Source organism: Bombyx mori, chromosome 13, assembly GCF_030269925.1.
Source record: "Bombyx mori chromosome 13, ASM3026992v2".
Taxonomy (NCBI): Eukaryota; Metazoa; Arthropoda; class Insecta; order Lepidoptera; family Bombycidae; genus Bombyx; species Bombyx mori.
The window spans coordinates 4,003,424-4,017,319 of record NC_085119.1 but is presented as its reverse complement, the minus strand read 5'-3'; the positions used below and the strand labels follow the sequence as shown (position 1 = coordinate 4,017,319).

Below are 13,896 nucleotides of genomic sequence, written 5' to 3'. Positions count from 1 at the left end.
AGAAAATAAATCAAATTATTTTTTAGGGAAATTTTATGATACGTTAAAATCTATTGTTATATAACAAAAAAAATTTATACGACTTGTTTATGAGAGCGTCAGTTTGTATCGGTTCGACGTGTTAGATGAATGATTTGTGCAGAGACAGGTAGCGCCACCCATTTCTGACACCAACGCACAAAAATCACTTTAAAAATAATATAAGTATTATTAATCTTTTTTTTAGTTAGCGATATAATATAATTGAGGAATGATGAAATAAAGACTACGTTTATCTATACTCTATACTAATATTATAAAGAGGAAAGATTTGTTTGTATTGAATAGGCTCCGAAGCTACTGAACCGATTTGAAAAATTCTTTCACTGTTTGGAAGCTACGCTATTCAAGAGTGAGATAGGCTATAATCTTTTTTGAAAAGAATAGGGACCCTTACTGAAACTACAATATTGTAACCCAAGGTGTAAGAAAATTCAATAAAATTTCTAAAATTCTTTACATCGCGAGCCCTGCGAAAACTATTGACGATAGAATAAAATAATGCACTACGGCTTTGTGGAAGACATTATTATTTACAAAAAATGTGTGTATAATAAGTGTTATTTTAGTTAAAAAAATAAAACAACGTCAAATATTGTTGAAATTTTTGTTATAGACCCGAGCGGAGCCGGAGCGAGCCGTTAGTTCCATATAAAAAGAAAGTGCTTCCGTTCCTCCCTGGGTAATGCCAATACAGTAAAAAATTTGTACCATACGATTCGTATCTATCACATTTATTGTAAATTTTTTCTATCTTTTCTATCAAATTTTTGCCATTTTTGTGGTGCCCTCTGATATCCAAAAACACTTTACAGAAACAAGTGCCTATCTATATATCTATTTGTCTGTCTGTTGTTCAACCCCCATACGATTAAATTGACATTAAACATACCTATGTCCAGAATGTATAATTAATGTTAGTACGTATCTTATGTGATAAATTTGGGATTTCAAAACAAAGAAATGACAGATTTTTTGAATCTATTTTTTTATTTACTAAATATGAAGGTTAGCTCTTGAGCAAGAGAAAGCGCACCGGCTGCTGTACAATTTATAATACTTAGATATATATTTTAATACTGGTTCCAAAATATATATATATATATATATGTAGTACTTCTGTAACATAATTAAGGAACATCAAAATTCATAAGTCTTTTTAGTCCCCTGAAGTGATAGAATCAATTTCCTCCTTCCCATTTGATTGAAGATCAGCCTTAGAAATATGGTTTGCGAGATAAAGCGCCGCCATTTGTCTACCCATTCATTCGTAAACATAAGAACATGTGATAGGCCGCATCCATCGTCTTCATCAATGAACCGAAGTCAATAAACATGACCCAAAAAAAGACGTATGTTTTGATTCGTCCGGTCAAAGTGAAAGAGATGTAACCGCGGATAATGGGATCAACAATCTTCGACACGAGACCGACCAGTGTTTTCCTTCAGCAAACAGTCACATCTTGTTTTCTTGAGTAAGCGAATAATCCGGGAAACATAATTCCGGGACATTTGTCGCAACGATTCCCTAATGAATACGCAACGGGGAAGTTGCCGTTTCGTCGGAGGAGCCAACCCTATCTTGATTGAGAAGGATTACGTAAGACGTTAGAAAGAATAGGTCACTCTTTTTTTGGTATAGTTCATTTGAGTATATTGCCTTAGATTAGGTACTCACGCTCCGTTCTATTTCTCATATGTTTTGATGATACTTGTTTGTTGTTGGGCAGTTGTGCGTATTTTATAGGTATAATATTACACTTCAATCACTGACTTCTTGATCAAAGGCGCCATGTAAACCAGTAAGATTGGGAATTTTTCGCGAATTTGTTTATGTTCTTCTTGAGAGGACCCACAGATATCTAAACTTGAATACCGTCATAAACCGTGAAAATGAGGTTTTTTTATTGCTTAGGTGTGTGGACGAGCTCAGAGCCCACCTGGTGTTAAGTGGTCTTCGGAGCCCATATACATCTAAAACGTTAATTCCGCCACCCACATTGCGATAAGAGCCCTTCAAACCGAAACCCATTCTTGCTTCACGGCAGAAATAGGCAGGGCGGTGGTACCTACCCGTGCGAACTCACAAGAGGCCCTACCACCAGTGACACCATACGTGACATACTTTGTGTATACATTTTAGATTATTCGGAACGTTAAACTTGAAACGCTCTCACAGTTTCTTCGACATTTGTAACCGAAAGTATCCAATAAAAACTTAACGTCGTCCGAAACTAAGTAACAAGAGTCCGTTGTGGGCGCACTCTTAATACGTGATATTGGAAGTTATAAAACTTGACCTATTTGTTGTCGTCCTTTGGACTTAAACATGAAGTCTGCGAATGAATTGCGATGTGGTAAAAAAACCTGGTTCCACGGTAGCGTACGCACCGAACTAATTGCATTTCTGATTCTCTGTGAAGTAAGTGTAATTAACTCGATCTGCGGAACGACCTCGGCCACTAAACGTACGTGATCTAATTGCGTTTCACATAGCTTTAAAAAATATTTACTCAACGCCAATTTAACTATTGCCACAATCTTGTCATCATTATTATTAACGTTCTTATTGTATCTAGTGCTGTCTTTATTTATTTATTTTTTATTGCTTAGATGGATGGACGAGCTTACAGCCCACCTGGTATTAAGTGGTGACTGCAGCCCATAGACATCTATAACGTAAATGCGCCACCCACATTGAGATATAAGTTCTAAGGTCTCAGTATAGTTACAACGGCTGCCCCGCCCTTCAAACCGAAACGCATTACTGCTTCACGGCAGAAATAGGCGGGTGGTGGTACCTACACGTGCGGACTCACAAGAGGTCTTATCACCTGCAATATAATTACATATATCAATGATTTATTTTAATGTGATTGAATTTAAGACCACTCGTCCGACGTCAACGCTTATTGTGAATAACTGGGCTATGATTATTTTTACTGGGTTCTCAAATTATTGAAAAAATATCTTTGAAATAAGTCCACACCAATGAATAAAGCTTTCAAGTCAGGCTTTTATTAGTGCCAGAAACAGATATGGGATAATAACTAGCACACCCACACAACACAAAATTTATCCTATTAATACCGAATTTATGTACTGAATATCTTATTTCCAACTGAGAGTCAAAATATGTGGGTATGAAGTCAGTGAATGATCTGCATTAAACAACAGGGGCGATCAATTAATATGTTTAGAAAACGAACAGATGGTTCGGTACGATTAAAAAGTAAATTGAACCTTACTAATACTATGGATAGTGCTACGGCTTGATATTACCTTCTGTCGCCGTCTCAGCTATCAAGCTGAATCTTTCCTTACGTACTACTCGTATAGTCAGGGCTGGGCTATATGCCAGGAATGACGTCATCGCCCGGGATCTGAGTATAGAGCATCAGAATCTCCTGATTAGGCTCGCTTCCGGTATGTACGATAAACTTATTTGCGGTCCCCATGAGAATTTCCGCCACATATTATATTGCTGCACGCCAGACTACCAGATTACAATCTGGTCTGGCCTTGCCGTGGAAGATTTTAAACTATCGTGGGAAGATAAATCCTCAATTGCTGTGAGAAGCCAGAGGAGACATATATTTAATATTGGAACTACATTTCATCCCTCGCCATCATTTTCAGATATTCCGTACACCCTACAGGGTAGCCTGATAAACAATAAACAAGAGACCAACCCGCCTTCAGGGATGAGAATTCTGGCCCCGCTAATGCCCGTCCTCGTATTATTATGTAGTATTGAGAGGGAAGGACTGTGACCACAAAGACCCCTGCAGATACTGCTACTACTACTATGGACACAAGATTAGTATTGGTAGTAACTAAAAGTAACCGAGGCTCTCTTTCCAAAATTAATCCAATACCGAAAATCGCTTGAAATATCAATGCAAAGAATCTCGACTGTCTCGAAAGTTGGTAGTAGGAATAATAGTTAAATCTTTTTCACCATCAATCAGCAAAAGTACATTCAACTTTTTCTTTTACAATTTTATTCTTAAAAAGCTTATTCACGAATCAGTTATATTGCCAGACTTCAAAGGTGTGATTGTTAATGATACTGCCGATTCTTCAACGGGACTTGCTTATTTTGTGTTTTCTATAAGGTTTTCAGTGAATCAGAGCTTTGTAGGGATCTTGCTTGTTAATCAGCTAGAGTTCTTTCAAGTTGACTCTGTCTTTAGTAAAAGTTTCATGCCTATTACTTTAGTGTTATAGATTTTTTTTGGACTTACTCGTAGTTGTTTTATTTTAAAACTAATTTTCATTTACTGCTTTTGTTTAGCTTTTACGCAGTATATTCAATATTTCATGGAATTATTCAATGCGCAGAAATTATAAAAAGGCTAAGAAGACTATTCTTAGCCTATTCTTAGCTTATTCTTAGACTATTCTTAGCCTCCATTAAAAATAAGGAAAAATTCAAAAAAATTATTACGACTTGTGCTTATTTATTTATTACTTAACTGTATTGACTATGCTATTATTAAAACTACATTAGATTTATAAACTATGTTATAAACTTACAATGATTCGTCTACAGTAAGTAAATAAAATAATAAACTTTTTTAAACGGCAATCTCAATTTTTGAGAAGCTTTCCTAGAACTAAGTGTTGAATATTTGACTGCATAAAACTAGAAAAAACACTATTAAATTATTGAAATAGTTCAAAAAATCTTAAAATACGATAAATAATCGCATTAACAAACTCGAACATTTTTACAGATTGATTTTATTTTTGTCAATTCAGAAACAGAACAAATATTGTAAAATTATAATTTTAAATCGCTCGTTTAATGGGCTGATGTTTTCCAATAAATTTACAATCAGACGTTGGGAGCCTACCCGTGCAGTGCGACGGTCCTTTAATAAAGATAGTATTCCTATTAGATATTCTGATTAAGTAATATATGTGTTATGTTTGTAATAAATGTTAGTGTGTCACTGGCCGTCTTGAGTATCACTTGTCCCCATACACGCTAACACAACATTGGCGACGAGGTACCCACACCAAAAAATAAAAAATAATGTCTTTCGGAAATTTAAGTAATTTCGATCATAACATGCAAACTTGGAAGACTTGGAGATGCAGACTCACACAGTGGTTCATCGCGAACGATATTAACGTGGTGAAAGATCCAGCAGGAGTCAAAAGACGGGCCATATTGCTTAGCACACTCAGCGAATCTACCTACAAACTGGCAGCTGATCTCGTGCTGCCTAAAGAAGTTCAAGAAGTACCATACGAAGATATAGTTAGTACCTTGGACAACCATTTCACTCCAAAATCAGTGGGATTTGGCGAGCGTCATCATTTTTATGCCGCCACACAACTACCCCAGGAGACACCATCACAGTGGGCTGCGAGGTTACGAGGTCTCACTTCTCAGTGTAACTTCAGCAATGTAGAAGAAGCATTAAGAGATCGATTCATTATGGGTATGCTGCCGGGCGTGGAGAAAGAAAAAATGTACGTGCAGGAGCTGGCCGGGCTGACTTTCGCCAGGGCTGTGGAGCTGACCGAGAGCTTGCGCAGCGCCCGCGCGGCTGCTGCTGCAAGCGCTGCTGCCGAGACTGTCGTTACAGAGCTGTACAAAATAGGCAAACGTTCTCCGACTAGTGTACCTCAAAGTGCAAAAGTAAAGTGTTCCGTGTGTGGTTATTCGAATCACAAAGCCGCGGAGTGTCGTTTTGCGAGTTACACTTGTAGGAAGTGCAACAAAAAAGGACATTTGCGTAGAATGTGTAAAAGAATCAATTATGTTGTAACGGAGGAGAACGATGAAGGTGACGGTGACGACGGTAAAATTTGTAACATTCGATCTTTGCGAGGTGAACCATTAATCGAAGCCGTGTGTGTCAATGGTATCAGAATGAACTTTGAGATTGATAGTGGGTCAGCTGTTACCGTTATGTCCGTAGATACATATAACGAACATTTTAAAAACATTCCCTTATTTAGCACAAATAAGAAGTTATTAAGTTACTCGGGTGACGTGTTAGGTTGCGCCGGTCGCGCTCAGTTGTTAGTGGAGTGGCGGGGTCGCACGCACCAGCTCGACGTGTACGTGGTGCGCGACGGCGGACCGCCTTTACTGGGCCGCGACTTCATCGCACAATTTGAACTGCAGCTAGCGCCCGTATATAAATGTGCCACTACCCGTGACACGTTGAAATTAATACAGGAACAATATCCCGCCGTGTTCTCGGACAAGCTAGGTAAATTCAACAAATATAAAGTTAATTTGAAATTAAAAGAAAGTGCTCATCCTATATTTTTTAAACCACGGCCGGTCGCATTTGCTCTGCGTGAAAAAGTGGAAAAAGAGATAAACCGTTTGGTGGGACTGGGAGTACTCCGACCAGTCGAGCATTCCGACTACGCGTCACCAATAGTCCCGGTACTGAAACGTGACGGTTCGGTCCGTATCTGCGCGGACTACTCTGTTACTATAAACAAGCAATTAGTTGTAGAACAGTATCCGTTGCCTACCGTAAACGAGTTGTTTTCTAAACTATACGGGGGCCAGAAATTTACTAAATTAGATTTGTCTATGGCCTACGGTCAGTTTTGTCTGGATGAAGAATCCCAAAAGTTAACTTGTATCAATACGCATAAAGGGATCTTCGCGTATACGCGTTTGGTGTTCGGGTTAGCTAGTGGGCCATCAATTTTCCAGCGAGCCATGGATACAGTGCTAGCGGGCCTGGACGGCACGCTGTGTTTATTGGACGATGTGCTCATAACGGGTCGCAATGACTCTGAACATCTTGAGAGATTGCATCAGGTCCTACAACGGTTGCAAGACGCAGGATTTGTTCTACAAAAGTCTAAATGTCAGTTCTTTCAAGATGAAATCGACGAACACCAAATATAATCGCGGTTGCTTCCTTTTGGATTTGTGAGTACCTTTTCTCGGCGTCGTTGAGCGTTAATCCTAATGCAAATATAATTCTCACTGTAGACGCGTCGCCCAATGGATTAGGTGCTATTCTATCACAGGTGAGTTCCGATGGCCAGGAAAAACCTATCTCTTTCGCTTCGCGCACGCTCAACGACGCCGAGAAAAGGTACTCACAAATCCAAAAGGAAGCAACCGCGATTATATTTGGTGTTCGTCGATTTCATCAATATTTGTACGGCAGGTCAAATCCATTTATACTAAGGACGGACCACAAACCGCTGCTCTCAATATTTGGCCCACAACGAGGCATCCCAGAAGTCTCGGCAAACAGACTTCAAAGATATGCAATTTTTCTTAGTGGTTATAATTATGTAATCGAGTACGTGAAGAGTGCAGATAATAGTGCGGACTATCTGTCTCGTGCGAGTCTACCGGCCGGCGCGGGCGCGTGCGGTGGTCGAGGCGGGGGGACCAGGCGCGGAGCGGGAGCGGTCGATGTCGATGCGTTCGACAGCGCCTCTTATGTTTGCTTCATAGTGCAAGGCGCGCTCCCGATATCGGTGACTGAATTACGTAACGCAACCAGCAATGATAGCATATTACGTGAAGTCATCAAATATATTCAAAACGGATGGCCTAAAAAAATTATTAACGCAGAAGTTAAGCCTTACTACTTATGTAGATTGCAACTGTCCGTTGAAAATGGTTGCGTTATGAGGGGTCATAAAGTGGTGATACCAGGAAGTTTGCGTCACCGTATTTTAACAGAGTTGCATACCTCACACATGGGCATAGTTAAAACAAAGGCTGAAGCTCGATCTCGATGTTGGTTTCCAGGCTTAGACGACGCCTTAGAAAATATGATTAGCTCATGTGAGGTGTGTATGCAGCTACGACCGACTCCGCCGCGCACTCCGGTGTGCCCGTGGGAATACCCCCCACAACCCTTTTACCGTGTACACTTAGACTTTCTAGGTCCGCTGAATGGTCGGATGTACCTGGTCCTAGTAGACGCGTACTCCAAGTGGCTTGAGGTGTACGAGATGGCTTCCACAACTACTAGTGCGGTCATTGAAAGAATGTATGAGTACATGTCCAGATACGGATTGCCTCATACGGTAGTTACGGATAACGGTACTAATTTTTGTTCTCAGGAGTTTCTTAATTTTTGTACACTAAACGGTATATCTCATATTACTTCGCCGGCATACCATCCGGCAAGCAACGGACAAGCCGAAGCTTATGTGAAAATAGTAAAAAGGGGTATCAAAACTTGTTTGTTGAGTAGTACAAATGCTAGGGAAAACAAACTGCGACTATACAAATACGTTTTCGATTATAGAAACTCGGTTCACTCGACAACAGGAATGTCTCCGGCACAGTTAGTGTTTGGTCGCAAATTACGTTCACGTTTAGATTTAATGAACCCGCGTTCGCCACCGTCGCCTTCATCTGCTTCGTTGACTGATTATGTTTTATCTAAACAGTGTACGCAAAGTAAAACAAAAGGAGGGAAAGTCAGAAATTTTGAGCTAGGCCAAGTAATTATGTACAAAAAATATCTTGTTAATAATAAATATACGTGGTGTAAAGGTGTGATATTAAAGAGAATTGGTAAAAACGTATACATTGTAAAAGACTTTAAATCTTCAATACAACTCAAGAGGCACTCTGAACAGCTGTTTTCGTGCAAAACCAAATGTGGTGCCAGTCAAACCTGGGCGGATGACTTGAGCGGTTCTATTGCTCCAACCGTTGCTAGTCCGGCAACGGGGATGATGTCGTCGCCTTGTGATGATAGTAGCGGCATCGGACCTCACACACACGACGAAGAGAGTGCAACTGAGGAGAGGGAAGAGGAGAGCGGCCGCACTGGAATCTCTAGTGCATGTGACAATCAGCCGAATCGGGAGTCACCGGAACCGAGTCACGTAACTGTCACGCGAGGAGTGCGTCGACCCGCGCAGTCTGAAGACTCTGAAGAAGGGGATCTGTTCTTCGAGGCAGAGGAGGCGAGCTTGGAGCCCCAAAATATTAGGGAGCCCAGGTTTCCTAAACGTAACCGTCCTAGGGTTAATTATAGACAGTTTTATTAAATGTGTAGCTTGTAATTTTGTTTGTCTTAATAGTGTTAATGTGTCTTAATAGTTAATGTGTCTTGAACTGATAAGGGAGGAAATGTTATGTTTGTAATAAATGTTAGTGTGTCACTGGCCGTCTTGAGTATCACTTGTCCCCATACACGCTAACACAACAATATGCATATAGTTTTTTAACATAATCATACGCTTAGGTTTGTTTGTCATCTGTTCTCATTTTTATTATTTTTTCCTAACTAAGCTGCTAGCCTTGAGAGGCTATTTCAGCGTAACCTTAACTAGTAGGTGAGCTCACGGGGCTCAAACCGGAGTGATGCTAACATTGACCCTAGCAAGAACAGTGCTTCGCAGAATCTACCACCGGATCGGAAACGCGACCCACTGAAAAGCTCCGGCGAGAAACTCAGTGGGCTGTGTCTATGGGGGTTCTCATTAATTTGAACGATACCTTTTGCAGCCACTTGTGAATCTGTGCATACTATTGTGTAAATTTTAGTAACCTTTTTAGTTCTACGCGGTCACCAGTGACGGCGTGTCTATTGTTGTGAAAGGTATACATTGGATATGGCGAGTCGTAGATTAATAAATTTTTTTATTGCTCTTATAGGCAGACGAGCATACGGCCCACCTGATGGTGAGTGTTTACCGTCGCCCATGGACTTCAGCAATGCCAGGGGCAGAGTCAAGCCGCTGCTTACTGTATTAGGCATTAATTAGTACTACTAATTAAAACTACTTGTATAGTTCAATCTCTTGTTTTTATTATCATTATAATTATTATTTCCAAAGACCTCTGTGACCACGAAAACTAAAGTAAAAAGTAAAGTTTTTGAAACGTCGTATATAATATTTCTTAATTAAAAATAAAAAAAAGAGCCTAAAGAGTAAAATTAGTTTACATTAATTTGTGAAATGTTTCAAATGTGATGTCAATCGAGTCTGTCTTGAAAGGCGTTTGTAGTAGACAATCATTTTTGCGTGTCACTGATATTGCTGCTAATCAAATTCGTAATCATTAATATACCTATATTTACATTTAAAGTAAAATCCATTATCAAGCATAAGAGTTTGACACCCTACATCTATACTAATATTATGAAGAGGAAAGATTTGTTTGTTTGTTTGTATTGAATAGGCTCCGAAACTACTGAACCGATTTGAAAAATTCTTTCATTGCTTGGAAGCTACATTCCCAAGTGACATAGGCTATAATATTTTTTGAAAAAAATTTGGGATCCTTACTAAAACTCCAATAATGTAACCCAAGGTGTAAAAAAATTACCTAAAATATTCGTTACATCGCGTGCCCTGCGAAAAGTATTGATGATAGAATAAAACAATGTATATATTATTTGTTGTAGAACACATTATTATGTATAAAAAGTGTCGCGACAGCATAAAATGTGTCTAACTATTATAGTTATGCCGCAATAAGTATTATTTTATTGAAAAAATAAAACACCGTCAAATATCGTTGATATTTTTCTTAAGGACCCGAGAGGAGCCGGAGCGGGCCGCTAGTTGCTTATAACTAGTCAGGTCATAAGTATTGTCACACAGTACAAACTTTTCTTTTAGAATGCTGGCCACAAAAAAGTTTATTGAATTCGAATTTAGAATTGTTCATGATTCTTGACATCCTTGATTAAGGCAGCCGCCGATATTGACATGGACTTCGTTCGTGCTGCGATAGACGACTGGTCGCGCAGATTGAAGGCCTGTATTCAAAATCACGGAGGTCATTTTGAGTAAACTTTAGTGTCATAAGAATCTATGTTTTGTTAAGTTCATTTTGGTATATGAATGGTTACATAATTAATAAACTTGTTTCAATTATTTTACATTAAACATGTGACAGAATTTATGACCTGATTAGGTAATTTAGTGCATCCGATGTGAGACGTTATGTGAAGGTGTTGGATCGATGTAATGCGTCTATTATACGGTTGTGAATGGCGTTAAGATGCCTCGTTAGAACTCTAATTTTAATAACCTCATAATGAATATTCATGTACAAGATTTTTTATTTTGTTAAAATTGTTTGTTAGATTATTTTTAATCGTATTTCTAATTATATTTAAAATTACAATAGAATTCTTTAAATAAAGTGGCAGTAGTTGACGTATGTATGTACATCACAAACCACTTGCCATTGTGTAGACACTGTAGACACTAGTTAAATTATTTTTTAGATATATTATTATTAAATCTTATTATTTTTAATTTTATACCACAATAATCATGTGTTGTCTTCACTCAAACTCATACGTAGAAACAGAACAGCGTTGTTGCTGGTGCTATGTATGTCGTGGTGTATTATGAGACCGGACGACTAAATATCGCTATCCTGCTTATTTCTGCCACGCAGCAATCAATCAGAAGCGATCATGCGTTGTAGTTTGATTTATGGCACAGCCGTTGTACCATACAATTACGTACAGACTTCCACTTGTGTTGCATTCCCGTTTTTATGTTTACGGACTCAGGTAACCATCTAACATCAAGAGGGCTGAGCTCATCCAACGGTTAAGGGCAAAAAAGAAATGATTTATTATTTTGAAGTTATTGTTAAATAGTTTGAACATCAGAGAAACATCGTCAATTAATTTTAGCAATTCATCAATCTATTATTGTAAATAGTCTGATCATATTAGAAATATTTGGGAAAAAACTATTGCTGATGTCTGACAACAAACATAATCATAGATTGATTTAAATAATAAAAACAACTTGGGAATGCTATTTCAAAATTTCCGTACTTTTTTTTTTTTTATAAATAATAATTATTTACTAACAATCACACCACGTTAACTAGTCCCGTGATAAGTTCGTAAAGAACTTGTGTTACAGGTACCAGATAACGGAAATAAATGTAAGATTTTTATTATACACATACATATATTTAAGATACATCCATAACCCTGGAAAAGACATTTATATTTATCATACAAATTCCCTTGACGGGATTCGAACCCGCGACCCCCTTGTGCATGACCATGTCACTTACCACTAAACCAGACGGCCGTTTGGTGGATGGACGAGCTCACGGCTGATGTTAAGTGGTTACCGGATCCCATAAACATCTAGAACGTAAATGCCACCCTTTACCTTGAGGTATAAGCTCTAAGGTCTCAGTTAGTAGGTTCGTAATAAACTAATTTTTCGATTCGAAGCGCTTGCAACGTTTTTTCCAATTTATCAATTCAATGACATTTGCCGTTTCTTACAAATGCTTTAAATCGATTTCCAGTATTCGACACTACGATATCACTTTAAATTTTGTACTCCACATCATGCAGGCTGTGAGTTTTGTGTGGTCCAAGTTTTATATTTATTTAGATTATTATATGTATTAAGTATAGTGTATTTATTAATGGAATCGCCCATACGTCACTCCTTGTGTTAAGGCTCTGAGGTGGTATGTAGGAGCCGAAGACATTAAACAACTATTCCTTAGTTCGTTGCCCAGGGGTCCGATTCCCCTGAAATAAAACGGATAGGGAAAATTGATTACTGCTAACTTCATCCTAAACAACAGTTTGGGTTAAAAGCTTTAATTATTACCCGAAACCGAACACTGACCTAATAAAATAATAATTAAGCTGAAACAAAAGAAAAACAGAGAACAAGTAATTGTGGAATCGCCTTCTCGTTTTCAAGGTGAATCGAGTGTCAATTAGCCAGATTTGTTTCCATCAAATGTACCCACAGATAAAATGACAATAATAAAAGCGAGATTAAATCGTAAATATAGCTTTTATTATGTCCACGACGTAAGAACACCGAAAAAAATATTATGTTGTTAATTAAGTTGCTATTAGGTATAGTTACAGTGTGATTTAATTCTTGAGTATCACAAACAAGAACTTCTTTTTGTAATATGAAAAATTATAAGGATTTATTTTCTCTGCACATCATTCAAATAATATGCCACGTCCTTACGGATCCATCAGATCCAATAACTCTTGCATTAGATACCTTCAGCTCTAACACTAGGAGCAGGCTGAGGAACCCCGGTAACCGTACTCGTCGAACTCGACAAAGAGGTCGACGTGCAACCTAACCCATGCATCAGCTCGCTGAGTTTCTCGCCGGATCTTCTCAGTGGGTCGCGATTCCGATCCGGCAGTAGATTCATTCGCGAAGCAGTTGCTCTTGAGTTGTTAGGTCTCCTTCGGAGGCGCTCGGGCAGCTGTTAGCAAATCCCACCCCTTTTGGCTGAGCCTTTGGTCGCTCACCTGTCCTGGTGAAACCGGAAAGGCCTCCGGGCCACCAGTAAATATATATTATGTATAATGGAAAGGATATTATCGATTATCTTCTATATTCGGTTTTCTAATGTTATCTATTTTTTGTAATAATCGATTTTACACGAATTCCTTTGGAATTTTATTTTTGCATTTCCCTTAACGTTCTTTTTCGTAGGTAAATTTATTTAAGCTAATGTTCGCCCAGCGATCGAAATTCAATCAAATGATTTGTAAATTTATTTTTTGTACTATATTTTCTCTTATGATTTATCAATTAGGTAATGAGATAAAATTGACTATATCCAAAATAAATAATAAGATATTGGTAATACTAATGATCGCTAATAACGAATAAATAATTAAAGAAAAAGAGAAAAAAGAACCGATTGACAAACAGAGAACAAAATACTTAAATGTTTTGCTTTTGCTTATTTATATATAGTTGAATCCAATCTTAGAAATAGCCTAACACATTTTTATCAAAACATTAGAATTGATATCAACTTGAAACCTTTATTTTGGGAGACAACTTAGAGTGCTCTAACACTATTCCTGATTTAATACATAGGGACGGCTATAGAATGACGAC

General features: G+C 38.2%; 2 protein-coding genes across 2 annotated transcripts in view; both read left to right on the top strand.

Annotated features, from left to right (window-relative positions):
* LOC134199939 (uncharacterized protein K02A2.6-like) overlaps window positions 1–13,896 on the top strand; it is a 933,609-nt gene that overhangs the window by 429,041 nt on the left and 490,672 nt on the right. The window lies entirely within an intron of this gene.
* On the top strand, window positions 5,117–8,426 carry LOC119629376 (uncharacterized protein K02A2.6-like). The gene is made up of 6 exons (XM_062671951.1): window positions 5,117–6,272; window positions 6,408–6,890; window positions 7,019–7,124; window positions 7,317–7,531; window positions 7,796–8,076; window positions 8,301–8,426. The coding sequence occupies exons 1-6, from the start codon at window positions 5,117–5,119 to the stop codon at window positions 8,424–8,426; spliced, it is 2,367 nt and encodes a 788-aa protein (XP_062527935.1).